This window comes from Phascolarctos cinereus, unplaced genomic scaffold, assembly GCF_003287225.1.
Source record: "Phascolarctos cinereus isolate Bilbo 61053 unplaced genomic scaffold, phaCin_HiC Scaffold_4;HRSCAF=312, whole genome shotgun sequence".
In the NCBI taxonomy this organism is placed as follows: domain Eukaryota; kingdom Metazoa; phylum Chordata; class Mammalia; order Diprotodontia; family Phascolarctidae; genus Phascolarctos; species Phascolarctos cinereus.
In genome coordinates, this window is record NW_027555847.1 from 251,457,058 (window position 1) to 251,473,286 (window position 16,229).

A 16,229-nucleotide genomic window follows, 5' to 3' on the forward strand; every position below is an offset into this window, starting at 1 on the left:
TAGGACTATATAAATGCTTTTTCCCTTTCCCTCCTCCCAGTCTGATCCCTCTTTTATTTTGTGGATGAAACCAATCCATTCACATTTATAACAGTTAATTATCTCCCTCCTTTCTATTTTCCACTAATTTTCTTTTCTATATACATATCTCCCAAGTTAATAATTTGATTCAAGTCACGAAACTTTTTTTTTCATTTACCCTTCTCTCCAAATTTAAGGTTTGTTTTGCTTATAAATAAATCTCTCCCTGAATCTACCATCCCTCTTATATTCCCTTTCCCCTCTTCTTATTCTTGTCTATATGCCTGTTGAGTTGAATATATTTCTACACCAAACTCTGTGTGTGCTTTTAAAATCAATTTATATGAAAGTAAAGTTCAAGTTAACACTTATTCCCCCAACTCCTTCCACATTTACATAGCTATACTTGAATAACACAATTATGTGTTAACAAGGCCTCCATCTTTTGTTTTTTCTTACAATGTCTTCAAAACATAACAAAACTATTTATAAGTATTCCATTTCAATTGACTACTTCCATTACTCCTTGTCAGTCATTCAATAAGAATGCATTAAGTACCTACTACACTCAGGAACTGTGCTAAGCAATGAGGAGGCAAGACAGTTCCTGCTCTTAAGGAGCTCACTATGTAATGAGGAAAAGACAACATGAAAATAGCTATGTACAGTCAACACATACACAGAATATATATGAGAACGACAGAGAGAGAGAGAGAGAGAGAGAGAGAGAGAGAGAGAGAGAGAGAGAGAGAGAGAGAGAGAGAGAGAGAGAGAGAATGAGAATGAACAGGGGGAAGAACTAGCATTAAAGGGGATTAGGAAAGGCTTCTAGTAAAAGACAGGATTTTGGCCAGGACTTGATGGAAGCCACAGAAGCCAAGAGGCAAAGATGAGGAGCTAGAGTATTCCAAGCTTCTACAATATTCTAGTATTTCAAGGAACAGCCAGTGAAAATACCTAGAGTCTATAGATACAGTATTTTATGGAAGGAATAGCAAGGATAACAGTGTCAATGGATCAGAGAGTATTTGGGGTGTAGGGAGAAAGGTGTAAGAAAACTAGAAAAGTAGGAAGGGGGCAAATTATTAGGAACTTTGAGTGCTAGAAGAGTTTGTATTTGATCACTGAGGTGATACTGGAGTTTACTAAATTAGTGAAAGAAGCTAGTAATCGAATTCAAGAGCATTTACAAAGGAATGAATGAAGTGCTTATTATGTGCAAAGCACTGTGCTAAATTCGAGGACACAAACAGGAAAGTGAAACAGTTCCTACTCTCAAGCAGTTCACATTGTCATGAGAAGGCAACACATATAGAAGGTTACAATGAACAAGAAAGGTGAAAAGTCCCAACAGTCCTTAGGGTACAGCAAATTTTTTTTAAAAAAAGGCAGATGGTAATACATCTTCTTTAGTTTTATTTCCATGAATGAAACCATATTCATTGAACTGTTTTCAGTGGTAAGGAGTTTGATGGTGATGGCTGTCTTTTCTGGGTCTTCAGTAGATGTGCCAACTGAGAATGCAGAGTTAGTTGCTAGGTCAAATTTCCACAAGAATCGACCCCCTGGGCAATGGCTATGGTGCCCAGGCTAGAATTGGAGGGCACAGGCAACAATGGGTAACAAGTCAGAGGCCATAAATGTGCTGTTCACCCCAAAAGGACAATCGATATCTTATAGATGGATAATACAGGAGAACTAGGCTGGCTAGCTCAAAAATGGGACTAGATATTAATCTGACTAAGGTATTAGAGATTATAATGGTGAGGTAGATAGAGAGATGGTTTCAAAGTCAGGAAGACTTAAAGTCTCACCTCTGACATACTGGCTGACAAGTCAAACTTTTAGTGCTCTAGGAAACTCTTTAAGATTGTAAATTGCAGAAAGGGTGCTGATTTTCATTGGTAGATTGAGTTTCTTCACCTAGGAGCTCCCTACATTAATGAAATAACTGGTTCAGTCTCTATCTATGACAGACAAGAACCAGTCCAGTAGTTTAGTCTCAGGACTGGAACAAAGACAAACTTGTGGGCCACAAAGCATTTAATAAAAAGAATTTCACTCAACCATAAAAAGGATCAATAAGGATACAACATTAAGGTGGAGAGGGCTTCCCCTCTACCTCTATTCACCATGATGGCAGTAAATCCTGCCAAAACCGGGGGGCACTAAACCCCCCCACAGGTTGGGGGTTTTTATGCCTCAGATGACCTGGCAGACATGCCAATAGTTTAAACAGCCTCCCTGACTCCTTTTTAAAGGGAAATCAGTCAAGCCTGAGTAAAATAGATGCTCTTCTTAACAAAGATTAGAAATATGCTTTAATGGTGGGGGTGGGGGTGGAAGCATTATATTAGGGATTAAGAGTGTCCTCAGGTCATATTACTAAAAATTTCCTGAAAGACAAAGAGTGCTGTATTATTCAATGAAATGTTATCTAGAAATGCCCAATACATTTATTTTTAATCCGTGACTCTGGAGGCCTTGATTAAAGACTGAATATGCTTTTAAGGTTCTATCCTTATGTGGTCCTATAAGGATTACAGGTAGTATTTGCAGGCTAGTCATGGGGAAATTTCCATTCTATAGTTACAACAAAGTCTTTTGTCCTTAGATTGTCAATCTGATACTCAGTTACAAACTAGCTGGTCTAACTTTAGAATTCTCTAGCAGTGTAACAGTAACAATACCCTCTCAAGCGCCTAGTAATTGTGTTCTTTAACAGTAACAACATAACGTAACGTAATGTAACATAACGAAACGTAACAACATAATGTAAGGTAACTTAACGTAAAGTAAGGTAACGTAACATAATGTAACATAACATAACATAACATAACATAACATAACATAACATAACATAACATAATGTAACATGTATTGGTTAGTTTCATTCAACTGCTTTCTTTCTTCCTTAAAGGAATCACTTACCAGGAGCGTTGGGGTGGGGGTGGAGGAGGAGAGATTGAGAGAAGGGAAGATATATTCAGAAATGAAGGTGATACAAAATCACTAGATGTCAAATTTTTTAAAAAAGCAAATTTAATTAAATAAGATAACTAAATAGAGATTTGGTTCTGAATTCTTCCTTCTGGGTTCTAAATATTAATCTTAGTTTTGCCTGAAAGTGATTTTAACAACTATTTCAAACTTGCAAATGCTGCATTTAAATCAGAATACAAGAGTATTATTCTTAAGGCTCATTTCACATGAGGCTTCATCCTTTTTTGTGCTTTCTATATCAATTAAAACTGCCTGGTTAAAGGTAGATCATTTTGCTGAAGTAGAAAAGAGACTATTGACCTTATAAAGTGCTAACCTTCCTTGTTGGTCCTTGACTGGCATTCCCCAGATGACAGCCTTCAACCATGAAAACCTAGGATGCAAACTGCTAAAGGGCAGAGATGATGTTGGTTATACAGATCCTATGGTCTTTTATGAGAATTGTTAACTGAATTATAGTTATTTTAACAATGAACCCTTTCTTCACTTTTTATTTCCTAGCTATTCCTACTAAGCCTCAAGATATTAAGGCATAGCTAGGCATCTTTTAACACAACCCAACCCTCCCTCCCCTCCAAACCCCCCCCCCCGTTAGGAAAAATAGGTTCTACTCTTAGATCTATCAACTCAGTAAGTAACTTAGAGAAAACTAATTACCAATTACTTGGTTCTGAGCCTACTGTTGCATTTATAAAGGCCTGTTATAATCCAGCCAAATAAATAAACACGCCACGAAAATGCCAAATTTTATTATTTCTCAGTAGCCAAGAGAAACCAGAGCAAAGGGAGGAAAAAGCGGAGGGAAAAAAGGGAGGGGAAAAATTATCTGGATGGTGTATTTTTAAAATCTGATATGCCCACAAAAAAAGAAGCTATGACACAGCTGATACAAGAATATTCTTCCTATCCATTCAAGATCTGACTAGGGTGAAAGGAAGTACATGCAAAGTTCAAAATCAAGGAGTGGATTCTAAAGCTCTTTTTACAAAGTGAAAAATACAACCAAAAATATTAAATATCTACCACATGTACAGCACTATTCTAGGAGCTAAGGGGGAAAAAAAACAATAGTTAAGTGGTAGATTGATACAATAGAAAGAACCCTATATCTACTGGCTTGAATACCGGCTCTGAGGCTGACTAGGTCCTGTGTTACCTTGGGCAGATCACTAGCCTTTCTAAACCTATTTCCTTATCTGTTAGATGAAGGAGTTGTGACTAGATGGTCTGAGGTCCCTTGCAGTTCTAGATTAGAAACACAATCCTTTCCCTCAAGGAGCTGAAAGTCTAGTAACAGAGATAAAACAAACAAAATGGAATAGAAAAAGCATCAGTTCAGGTACATAAAAGAGAACAGAGGTTGAGAAGTCTCTCATACAATATGGCACAAAAAGAACAGAAAAAAGACCCTGAAAATAAAAAAGGCTTATTATGAATTTATTTCTGCCATTGCCTATTTAATTCTAAGTCAGGGGCTGTTAACCTTTTTCATGTCATGGACCCTTTTCCCAACCTGATGAAGTATTTGAACCTCTTTTCAGAATAATATTTTCAAGTGCATAAAATACATAAGTTTGCAAAAGAAACCAATCATATTGATATAGTTATCAAAATTAAGCATTTTTAAACAAAACAAGTTCATGAACTCCAAATTAAGCCTTACTGATTCAATGAGTCCCAGTATTAAAGCAAAAGAGAAAGCCAAACAAATTCATCAAATGATAGTCACTTTCAAAATCAAATGGTTTGGGTCAACCAATATGGCAGTAGGAACCTCATATGGCACTGTATTTTATACCTCTTTAATTCTGTATTACAGTCAAATAAGGAGATAAGGCAGAGGGATAACTAAACTCCCAGAGGCTAGAGACTGCCTTATCAAAATCATGTTATTTCCTTGTGCTTGTTAAAAATATTGTAAAATGTAAAAGTATTGTAAAATTGAACCTTACAAGTTACTTGCATACAGATGTATAATAATTTTATACACACACACACACACACACACACACACACACACAGATTTATAGGAAAACCAAGGATGCTGTCACTGAAAGATTTAGATCTCTTGAGGGTAAGAACAATGTCACTATTTATCCCAGTAGACCTACTTACTAGTATGGTGCTTTAAGGATAGGAAACACTCAGTAAATGTTTGCTGAATTAAAAAAAAAGTTATTAGGTCACTGGCTAATAGACAAAAACCAGAAAGAATAAGAATTCCACCTTTGTTTCAACACAACAATATTATAATTGAAGTTGCATAATAAAAATGGTGTAGCAGAAATTTAATGGTGTTAGACACTACTTACATATGCTTAAAAATCACTCATTCAGCCTCACTTAAAAGCAAGACTAAAATAAGCACATAGCAGAGGTGATAGCTTAGTTCAATTTGACTGACTAAATTTTCTATATGACTCATCACCAAATATTCTGTCTCAATTTCCTCATGTAACAACTGTGTTAAAGCAAATAAGTGGAAAGAGTTATCAAAGGTTTTTGTTTGTCTGTTTTGTTTTACAAATTACTAGAAAGGGTTTGATTCCATGAAGTCCAGTGAAATCAGAAGACAGAATTCAGCCAGATGACCCTACCTTAGAAGGGAAGAAGTATCCCAGAGAGGGGTATAAGTGGCCCCACCCAGTTTGGTATGTCCACATTTCTCTGATATTTGGCTATTCTGGAACTATAAAAACAAGGTGGTTGATGAAACCTAACTGGTTTTTTGAAACAGTTTTACAATGACCTGGTCTTGAGACCAACAGAATGAAGCTTAAAAAACTCAGTGCCTTCATAAAAGAATAATATTCAGTTGTGTCCAACTCTATGTGACTCCATGGACTTTTATCTATGGGTTTTCTTGATAAAGATACTGGAGTGGTTTGCCATTTACTTCTGCCATTTTATACATGAGGAACTGAGGCAAATAGAGGTTAAGTGACTTGCCCAGAGTCACATTGCTGGTAACTGTCTGGCCAGATTTGATCTTCTCAATTCCAAGCCTCATGCTCTATCCACTGTACTCCTAGCTCCCCCCATAAAAGAATACTAAGTTAATTCAAGTTCTTTTGACTTTGTCCTTTCGATCTGTAATTCTGAACAGCTGATAAGACAGCACTGGGTCTTCAAGAACCATGGACAAGATCCACAGACAGAAAAGGCTACTGAGAAGAGAGAAGGCTACAAGGAAACCCTCACAAATTCATTAAACCTGTGCTTACCTGTACCTCCAGGATATTCTAACGAAGTATTTGAAAAGAAAGTGGATTCACACAGATACTTATTTATAACTAGTGTCAGAAAAAATAACTGCCATTTATCAAAGCCTAATACATAGTAATTAAGACATCTAGCAACTTTTCCAATTGTAAAAACTGGCACACTGCTACTACATTTGCCTTGGGAAAAACTCCTTCCTCCTTCAGAGATGTATAGTAGCCAAAAAGTCCTCACTGAACCTGGGTTGGGTCTCATGATAAAAATATTAAAGGGAAACTGGAAGATGAATATTTCCCTCAGACTCACCAAACTACTGACACATTCAGCACTTCATGTGAGTATGCCTAGGATATTACCAAAGCTCAGATGTGGAAATGCTGCCGAACATGTAACTTCCATTTCCTTGATGAAGGGCTCACCAAATAGGACAATCACTACTAAATATTTATGTGGGCTTATATTATTAAATATAAAGTGGGCTAGGTACTATCAGCCATTAAGAAAAGGTAAAATTTCCTCCCAAAGAGCTAATGTTCAAACTCAACAGTTTCACATAAGGGATCCTATGACCTGAACCTAACCCTACTTTTTTTCACCCATATCCCCCAGTAGAGCCTCATCAGCAGTTTTCTGGTCAACTGATGAACATGTCTAGGCCAAAACAATCTACTATGGTGTTATAATTGCATTGATGGAAAAAACTCCACACTAATAAAATAACAAATGCTTCAAAATAACTTTATACAAAATTACTTATTTTCTGTAGGCGTCAGTTTCTTAATCATTAAAGGACAAGGCTGGATTAGGATCCAGAGGTTACTTTCAGATCTAAAATCATGATTTTTTTATATCAGTACTACCTAGCAAAATGATTTGCATCTAGCAGGCACACAAATATTTATTTGTTTGATTAATGAAGATTTTAAAAAAAACACATAAAAACCATAATTTCTCATCTTGTATTCCTTCTCATGTCAACCAATGGCATGAGTATATTTTGTTTGATTCCTACCCTTTCCCTACAAGATTATTCAAAAGAAAGCACCTCTTTTATCCTCTCTGAGGGATAGGTGGCTTTCAGGAATGAATTCAAAGTCACACATAACCTCTGAGAATAAACCAACTTAAAAAAAAATTATAGTGGCCCAAATGTAATCCTAAACTGAATCCACCACAGACAGGCTCAAATGGCAACTGACCACTTGCGGGTCATCCTCTTCCTCTCACCACTGAGTCTATAGACACAACATGAACCTTGGTGAAAATTCTGCTTAAAGTACAGAGAGAAAAAAGGCATTTCTTTGTGACAGAAAGAGTGAACTCACTTATTTTCCTAGCCCTTCCTCCTGGGAACTAGTAGTCACTTCCATTTCAGAAGAAATGAAAATCTTTGTCTCCAGATTGCCTTAACGTAGGCACTTATGCCCTCAGTAAAGTCAATATAACATTTCATATACCACCTGAATATTTCTACTTCCTCATTCATTCTAATAACTTCCTCATAATTCTACCAAGAAAGGAAAGAAAAATAGCCCTCTTCCACAAAATTGATCAAGCTCCATCCTTCATCTGATCTTTTCTAATGTGTGTAATGTAACATAATACATAAAGTAACATTGTAACATAAGGTAGCATAACCCTCTTGATGTTACTGCTTTCCCTTCATTATTATCTCTGATTTATCCTGACATAGCTGGTTGGTACATAGTTGTTTACATGTTTTCTCCCTCATTTGGCTCTTAGCACTTTGAGAGCTAGACTTGTCTGTTGCTCTTCCCTTTATCTTCTAGCATGAAGCAGAGTGCCTGACACGTAACAGGTGCTTGATAATGTTTGTTGACATTGACTTGACTCTTTTGAAGGTATGGGCTGTTTTGTTTTTGACACTGTAATTCCAACACCTTATAAACAGTGAGCAATGAGTAATGTTTTGTTGAACTGAAGTGATTGCTTTCACATCCTAGCATTCTTATCCATTGTTACTCTCATACAATCCTCAACTACTGAGAATCTGAGTGTCAGCGTAGCACATTACAAAGTATCTTTGATGCCTCTACACCCAACATATAGGACTCAGTGAGGGCGGAAGTGGGGTGAGTGGAAGGTCAAGAGAAATAGGCAGGGCCTGGCACCCTTTACCTCAAACTCTTGCAACAAAAGGCACCCTTTGCACCCTAACACCTAAAGAAAATTTAGTCTAAGCGGCCAGGTGAAATGAATTTAGTCATATATGCCATACTTATGGCTGGGAGGAAAGTTAGAAACCATTTACTACAAGTTCTTCATTTTCTATAAGAAGACTAAGGTGTGACACATCCAAGGTCACACAGTAGAGTCACCATAATGCCCAAAACAGAAAGTCTCTAAAAGCCACTTCATAGCAAATCTCTCAACAGGAGTAAAATACTCTAAAAACAGAACAAAATGGTTAAATCTAGAAGACACAGTACTTCATCTTAAAAAGTAAAAAAGTATTCAAGATATTCCTTTAAAAGGACGGAATAACAAATTTAATTGTGAGCTAATTGTCTATGGAGCAAACAGGCAAGAGAGTTGCCAGCTCACTAGGGTAGATAAGATAAATAAGGTAATATACACCATGAAAAATATATTTCATCAGAAACCAGCTAAAGATTTTTAAATATTTTTGTTATTTTAAAGATTAAAATCCAATTTTCCAAATACCATTTGTTCCTTTAGAGAAATGAAATAATTGAAAACAATGAAAAAAATCTGATCTTGGCCAGTCAAGTTCTTTGACTTAATCAACCTTGCTTCGGAATGAAATTCTTTATCTGTTTTGACACCTTCAGGACATTGCAAATAAATTCAGCAGATATCTTTACAATACAGATCTCTTATTCCTTCTTCCCTACTTCTCCCCCACCCCAAATTAGGTTGCTCCTAATCTTTGTACCTTCTTAGAATCATAGATCATAAAATTATAATTCTAATGGTGGTGGGCACCTTAAAGGTTCTCTAGTCCAACTCCTTTATTTTGTAAACAAGAAAACTTAAGCCCAGAGATATACTGTGACAGAGGCAGGATTGAAGTCCAGGTTCTCTAACCCCAAGTCAAGCCCACTTTTCACTGAAACAAGCTGCTACTCTACCTTATCTGAAAATATAAACTGCCTTGATATTTCCAGTTTTCAATTCCACCTTTACTCTTGACTGTCAGGGCTCTTTAAATAAAAAGAACTGAGACCACAGGCAACTGATGACTCTCCAGGAAAATATCATCCTAACAACAGTGGCTCAGAAAACCATATGTTAATTATAGCACATGCTGCTTCTTTAAAAAAATTTTTTCTTTTTAAACCTTGACAAACAGAAACATTTTTATAAGTGAAGAATGGAGAAGATTGTTTATTAAACTGAACTTCTATTATAGTTTAATGTTATATTAAATTTTTTCAAAAATTATAGACTTGACAAATATCAAACATGAAAATTTTGATTTACAAAGGATATAGAGGATTATATAGGATATAATTATATATTACCAAGAATTACATATGAAATTAAATCTTTTAAGAGATTAAAATTTTTAATAGGAACCATTCTAGAATTGACAAATGGTCAAAGAATATGAATAGATAGTTTTCAGAAGAAAAAAATCAAAGCTATCAATAATCATATTTTAAAATGCTCTAAATCACTAATAGTTGAAGAAATTTAAATTAAAATAACTCTTAAGTACCACCTCACACCCATTGGATCAGCTAAGATGACAGAAAAAGAAAATGACAAATGCTGGAGGGAATGTGGAAAATTGGTATACTAATGGAATTGGTGGAGCTGTGAACTAATTCAACCAACAAGAACAATTTGGAACTAGACCCAAAGGGCTATAAAACTGTGCATAACCTTTAAATCAACAACACTGATACTAGGTCTATACCCAAAGAGATCAAAGGAAAAGGAAAAGGATTCATATATACAAAATATTCATAGCAGTTATTTTCGTGGTGGCAAAGAATTGGAGACTAAAGGGATGCCCACCAATCAGGGAATGGCTCAACAAGTTACAACATATGAATGTGATGAAATACTGTTGTGTTGTAAGAAATAATAAAGGGGATGGTTTTCAGAAAAACCTGGGAAGACTTACATGAAGTGATACAAAATGAAGTGAACAATCTATACAGTAACAGTAATATTGTAAAGTTAATCTACTGTGAGACTTAGTAACTCTGATCAACTTGATGATCCACCACAACTCCAAAGGACTCATGATGTAAAATGTTATCCATCTCCAGATACAGAATGGATAGACTCAGAGAGCAGACGGAAGCATATTTTTTCCTTTTATTTTTCATTTGGGGGGCAGCAAAGAAGGAGGGAGAAACATGGCTAATGCAGAAATGTTTTTAACGGGTATTATATTTCTTGCCTTCTCAATGGGTGGGAAAGGGGCTAGAGGGGAGAAAAGAATTTCAAACTGAAAATGCAAATAACATTTTAAAATAATTTTTTTAAAAAGAGATTAAGGTTTTACAAAAGTATATGTTGAAACTAACACAATAGTAGCAACAAAACTCTTCTGCTTGCCTGTGTCCCTTTCTGAATTTCTTCTCACATTCTACCGTGTATTTTAAAATGTTTCATTGACAGTTTTTTTCTTGGACCACTCTCAGTACCTACCAACTCCATCTGCCCATCCCCATAGAAGCCTTCCCTTTTAACTAATATAATCAAGCAAAACAATCAATACATTATTTATGTCTGTAAATGTATCTCTTTCTGAACCTCTAGCCTATCACCTCTCTTCCAAGAGATGGGAAGCATGTCTTCTTATCATCAGTCATCTAAAATCTTACCTTACAGACTCTTGGCGAGTTATGCATTGATGCCATTGTTGGAATTTCCACATGCTAGAACACTCACCTAAGATAAACTTTTAGAGAGGCCTTTTAACCCCTATTACCTTTACTCATTCGGAACAAGTCATAGTCCCACTAGAAATCTAAATGCTACTTAGTTCTAAGACTAATTTGGAAAATCATCTGACTTAAAAGTTATCTATGTGGCATTCAGATATAATCTGAAGAACATCAAGTCAAGAGAAATAAAATATAAACCCTGTAATATTTCCATAACCCATGGATAAATATTAGTATGTAGTCTTATTCTGTGACTCACTGGATTTTGCCCATTTCAAGTAAAAGTTCTTAAGTATTTTACTAACAGCAAACTTCAACAAGTAAAATACCCAAGTAAGCTCAGAAATGCAGTGCTATACAGAAAACTCTTTCCCTATAGTCCTTACTCTCTTAAAACACTAGTCATTATACAAAGATCTTATTTACTTGATTTTCCTCTAAAGACAAATGAAGTCTCAATAGGAAAACACAGTTTCAGCAACAATTGCTATTTATTAAGTGCCTACTACACACCAGGCATTATGCCAAGGATGTACTGCACTGCTTGAGGCCATATTTTAGACCGCCAATACTAGTATTTATGCATAAACATACATGGGGAAGGGAAATTAAAGCACTTTGTAAGATCTTCAATTTCATACCCACAGCATTAGATGGGCTAAGACTGACTGTCTAGGGAAGGCATCATTATCTTCATTTTACAAAACAAAGAAATTGATGCACAAAGGAAAGAATATATTCTGTGATTCTAAAACTGATAAAAGGAACGAAGATGCTCACTAAATATAAAAAAAGGAATGGTAGAAGACCACTGCTCTCCCACATTTTTATGAACCTGACAGAAAGTTAGAAGCAGTAGATAAGAAATGAAATTGTTAGACCAACATTTAGATCAAGTAATTTATTCTATATAATAAAGGATAATAATACCACTCACTTCACAGGGTTGTTGTGAGGATCAAGTAAGATAATATATGTCAAGTATTTTGCAACTTTAAAACCCTATGTAAATGTTAGATATTATTTTTCATTTTTAAAACATTATTATTCCAAATAAAATTCTGTGGCTTTGAAAAGGCAAAAAAATTTGAAAAATAAAGAGGGCAAAAAGGAAGCATATGAATTAACTTCCTCAAATATGTGACAACCATCTCTCACCAATGACAACAGATGATTTTAAGGCAACTATTATTAGCAGGCAACCAGGAAGTCATGACCAAAGAGGGTGTTTTATAGAAGCCTATTAATTCTAAATTCTGTTTGATTGTACTTGTATAAGGTGAGTCACATTCAACAGGAGGTGAAGTGGGAGTTCACTTCTAATTAATATGGTTTTATTCTCTCCCCTCAAAATTTAAATCTTTGCTGCACATAATATTTTTAAAGGACAAGGGCTCTTAAGCATTCTGCTTTATATAGTACCCTCTCCACCCCCTCATCCTGTCCAGTATTAAATTTATTTATTTACATAACCCAAAAATACAAGAGAGAAGGGAATATTAAAAAAAAATTCAAACCTAGGTGTCCTCCCAAGGCATCTTTCATAAAAGCTTCTTATCAATACTTATCTCCTAGTATCTCCTAGTACTGTTTTCTTTTACTACCCTTCTTTCCCATCATGCATTTCTCCTTCCTTATTTCTAACTGTATCTTCAATCTGACTCTTTTATAGTACTCATCAATATACCGGCACATTTTAAATGCCAAATAAATACCGTTTGACTCTTTTCCACTCTTCCTGATTCATAGTCTAGTGAGAAGAACACTAGCCTAGGAACCAAGAAACCAAAGGTTCTTGACCATGCTCCTCTGTTCTTTTACCTGCATGGCTTTAGAGAGAATGTAAGCTCCTTGGAGGTAGAACTACTTGTTTGTCATCCCTGTATCCTCAGTGTCTAGCACACATCATCTAGCTCAATAATAGTCCATTAGACTGGGAGCTCCTTGAGAGCAGAGACTCTCTCTTGCCTTTTTTTGTACCCCTTTGCTTATCACGGTGTCTAACACAGAGTAGGGATTTAATAAATGCTTACTGATGAACTGCTGTATATTAAATACAATAGGTGCTTAATAAATTTCTGTTGATTGACTGATTTTTCTCATCTCTAAAGTAGCATAGACCACTTCTGCCCTTCCTACCTCACAAGAATTGTGAGAATCAAATGAGACAACACACATAAAAGCTACATGTAAGTCATAAACACAACAAAAGTGTTATTATAGGATGACCTTGGTTAATCCAAAGCCTAACAGACAAGACGTTTTGAGAAAAAATTAGAAGGAATAAAAGTATTGGGACTGAAGCAATCTCCAAACTGGGCAGGCTAAGAGAAAATGAAGGGGGGGGGGAGGGAGAATCTGGTTTGTCTTGAACCTTAACACAGGTCACATAGGAAAATGAATTGTCCATCCATACAGCTGCAGAAACCACAAGAAACAAGGCTTCCTGCTTACCGTGTTGCATTTTGTGCCACACACCACTTGCCGGTGATTCAGCCACTGAGAAGCAAACACTTTGTTAAGGGTCCCAAGGTGAAACTCTCTCTCCTTCAGGAGACTGGGAAGGTGCTGTGCTGCATAACCATGCAACACTCGGTAGTAACTGGACTCATTCTGCAACCTGACTTCTCTGCCTTTCAGGTAGCAGACCAAGGACCTCTTCACTGGAGGGAGCCTTTTCCTTTTGTTTAGTGAATGATCCCAGCCAAACTGTGGAAAGCAATATCAGAAATCACAGGCTGCAGCCACTGCCGTTCTGAATATAAAACTCTATGAACATCAGTGAAAATTGGTAACCTAACCTACAGGTTTTTAAGTAATCTGCCCTCAACACAACGGAGGAAGAAACTTAATCCAGAGACCCTGTTTAACTCATAGCTCCAATAAGATGCTTACAAGACAGATTGATACGTAAGGATCACAGATGTGGAAGAACAAAGAGAGAGAGAGAGAGAGAGAGAGACAGAGACAGAGACAGAGAGACAGAGAGAGACAGAGAGAGACCGAGACCCAAAGTTTATCCCAGAACAGGCCCGGGACTGTCTACAATCATCTTCCAGAAAGACAGAATTGGACAGAAGGGATTTTCGGGAGAGGAGAGGCACCTTTTTAGCCACGGGAGGACCCGGGACACACCACATACCGACCTGGGACACATCTCTGTCCAGCCCCCTCCTCCCTCTCCGCTTGCAATCACTACAAAGCATCGAGAGGGTCGTGCGGGACCAGGCTGGCCTAGACGGGGCGGCGAGCCTGGGTCGGGACGCCCGGGTCACTAGGCCTTCCCAGCGCCCGGGCAGCCCTGGCTCCCTCGGCCGCGGCCCCCGCGCTCCAGACAGTTGCGGGGGTTCGAAAAGTCAAACCCAAACACGAGACGGGAGGGGGGAGAAAAGGACCCGAGTTGGGGCCCCTGTTTTTATCAGTCACCCTCGCCCAAAGGGGCAGCATCTGCTAGGGGCGAGGGGCTGGGCTGAACTTGGCCTTGAGCTCCAGCCTTCGCCTCGGGCCGCAGGTGAGGAAGGTCCGGCCGGAGGGCAAGGGGCCCGGGAGCCCCATCATTCGCTTTGGGGGGGTCGGGACGAGGACTGATCGCTGACATCGGAGGAAAAGGGGGCTTTGGGAGGAGGGTCTTTTTTGGTAGGGCTCGGATGCGCCCTCGGTGACAGCCCAGGCCCGGATCCCTGCAGCCCCCCGCCCCCCGGCTTTCCGCTGCCCACCCTCCGCAGGCCTGCCCTTCTGCCTTCCCGGGGGAGCCGCGGGCCTAGATCCGCCTGCGGCTGACGACGCTCCAGGCCTGCCCCCCGCTTCCGAAGCAGCCCCGACTCCCCTCTGCCCCCGCGGTCCTCGGGCCCCCGGTCCTCCCCTCTCCCGGTTACCTGATGGCCCTGGGTCCCGCTCCCGGTCCCCGGCGCTGCGGGCGCTTTCCGCTTCCTGCTAACTGTTTTCCGGGCCATAGTGGGAAACGCCGCGGCGGCCCCGCAGCCACATGGGGCGGCAGGACCGGGGGGAGCGGGGGGCGGCCGCGCTGCGGGGCATATACTGGGGGAGGGGACGGGGAACTGGGGAGGGTGAGGTGGGGGGGGAGACGCAGGAGAAGCGGCGAGGGCGGGAGGACAGAGGCCTGGGGCTGGAGGGAGGACGGGGGGGGGGAGAGGAAAGGACTGAGCGGCGAAAGCGACCAGAGAAGGAAAAAGGACGGCGAGCGACAGGCACCAAAACACCCTCCCTCTCTCCCCCGTCACCCCGTCTCCCTCGTCACCCCGTCACCCCGTCACCAGCTGCGCAGCCGTGCTTTACGGTGCGTTGTCATGGAGACACCTCCCGGAAGGGTGCAGCGGAGGACGCTGAAAAGCGTTCGGGCTGGTTGCCTAGATGCCGCCCCGCCCCCTTCAACCACCGCCTCTTTTCTCCGCCGCCTCCCCCTGGCAACAGACACTTCCTCTTCTTATAGCGTCCTCCTCCTTATCTTCTCCCCACACCTTCACTTCTCTTCTCACCTGGGGAGGAGGGAGGAGAGGGGGTGGAAGGGAGAGCGCGCTGGCGTATGCGTACCCATGTCAGCTAGGCTGTTAGCGGAAGGTTGGTCTCAAAAGGCCCAGTCCGACAAAGGCTGCCCCCTTCGTTGCTCTTAACTAACTCCGAGTCAAACTTCTCTCTCACGTCATCATCTCAGAATAGAAACAGCTATGTCACCGAATCAGAGAGTGAAATGACGTAATCACACGGATCCTAATTGATGGAGCGCTCACACATAAGGTGGCCTCCCACAAACCCTACAAGGCAGCAGAGTCACCCAATCAGAGCCCGACCTGGAGGTCATTTGGTCCAGCCTCCTTATTTGACACTTGAGAAAATTAAGGCCCAGGGAGATTAAGTCACCCGTCCAAAGCCACACAATAGTTAGTAACCATAGGGATTAGAACCCGCGTCCTTTGACACCAACTTCAGCACTAAGGTGCTTTCTTCATTCAGCAAACGATAGAACCCACCGTGCTTAAGCAAAGCAGTACCTTAGGTCCAAAGAGAAATGAGAACCAGTCCCCACCCTGAAAGAACCTAATACTCTAGCAGGAAGCACCCATGACATCCCTCCTCCCC

General features: G+C 39.5%; 1 protein-coding gene across 2 annotated transcripts in view; it reads right to left on the minus strand.

Annotated features, from left to right (window-relative positions):
- DCAF12 (DDB1 and CUL4 associated factor 12) overlaps positions 1 to 15,394 on the minus strand; it is a 120,105-nt gene extending 104,711 nt beyond the window's left edge. For both annotated transcript variants that reach the window (XR_013486077.1, XM_020978918.2), the window contains exons 1-2: positions 15,008 to 15,394; positions 13,587 to 13,841 (exon numbers count right to left, since the gene is read on the minus strand). Coding sequence is in view for 1 of the 2 variants with exons in the window: in XM_020978918.2 (XP_020834577.1) it covers positions 13,587 to 13,841; positions 15,008 to 15,085 (333 nt within the window). In the remaining variant the exon portion in view is untranslated. The remainder of the gene's footprint in view (positions 1 to 13,586; positions 13,842 to 15,007) is intronic.
- Between the last annotated feature and the right edge of the window lie 835 nt (positions 15,395 to 16,229).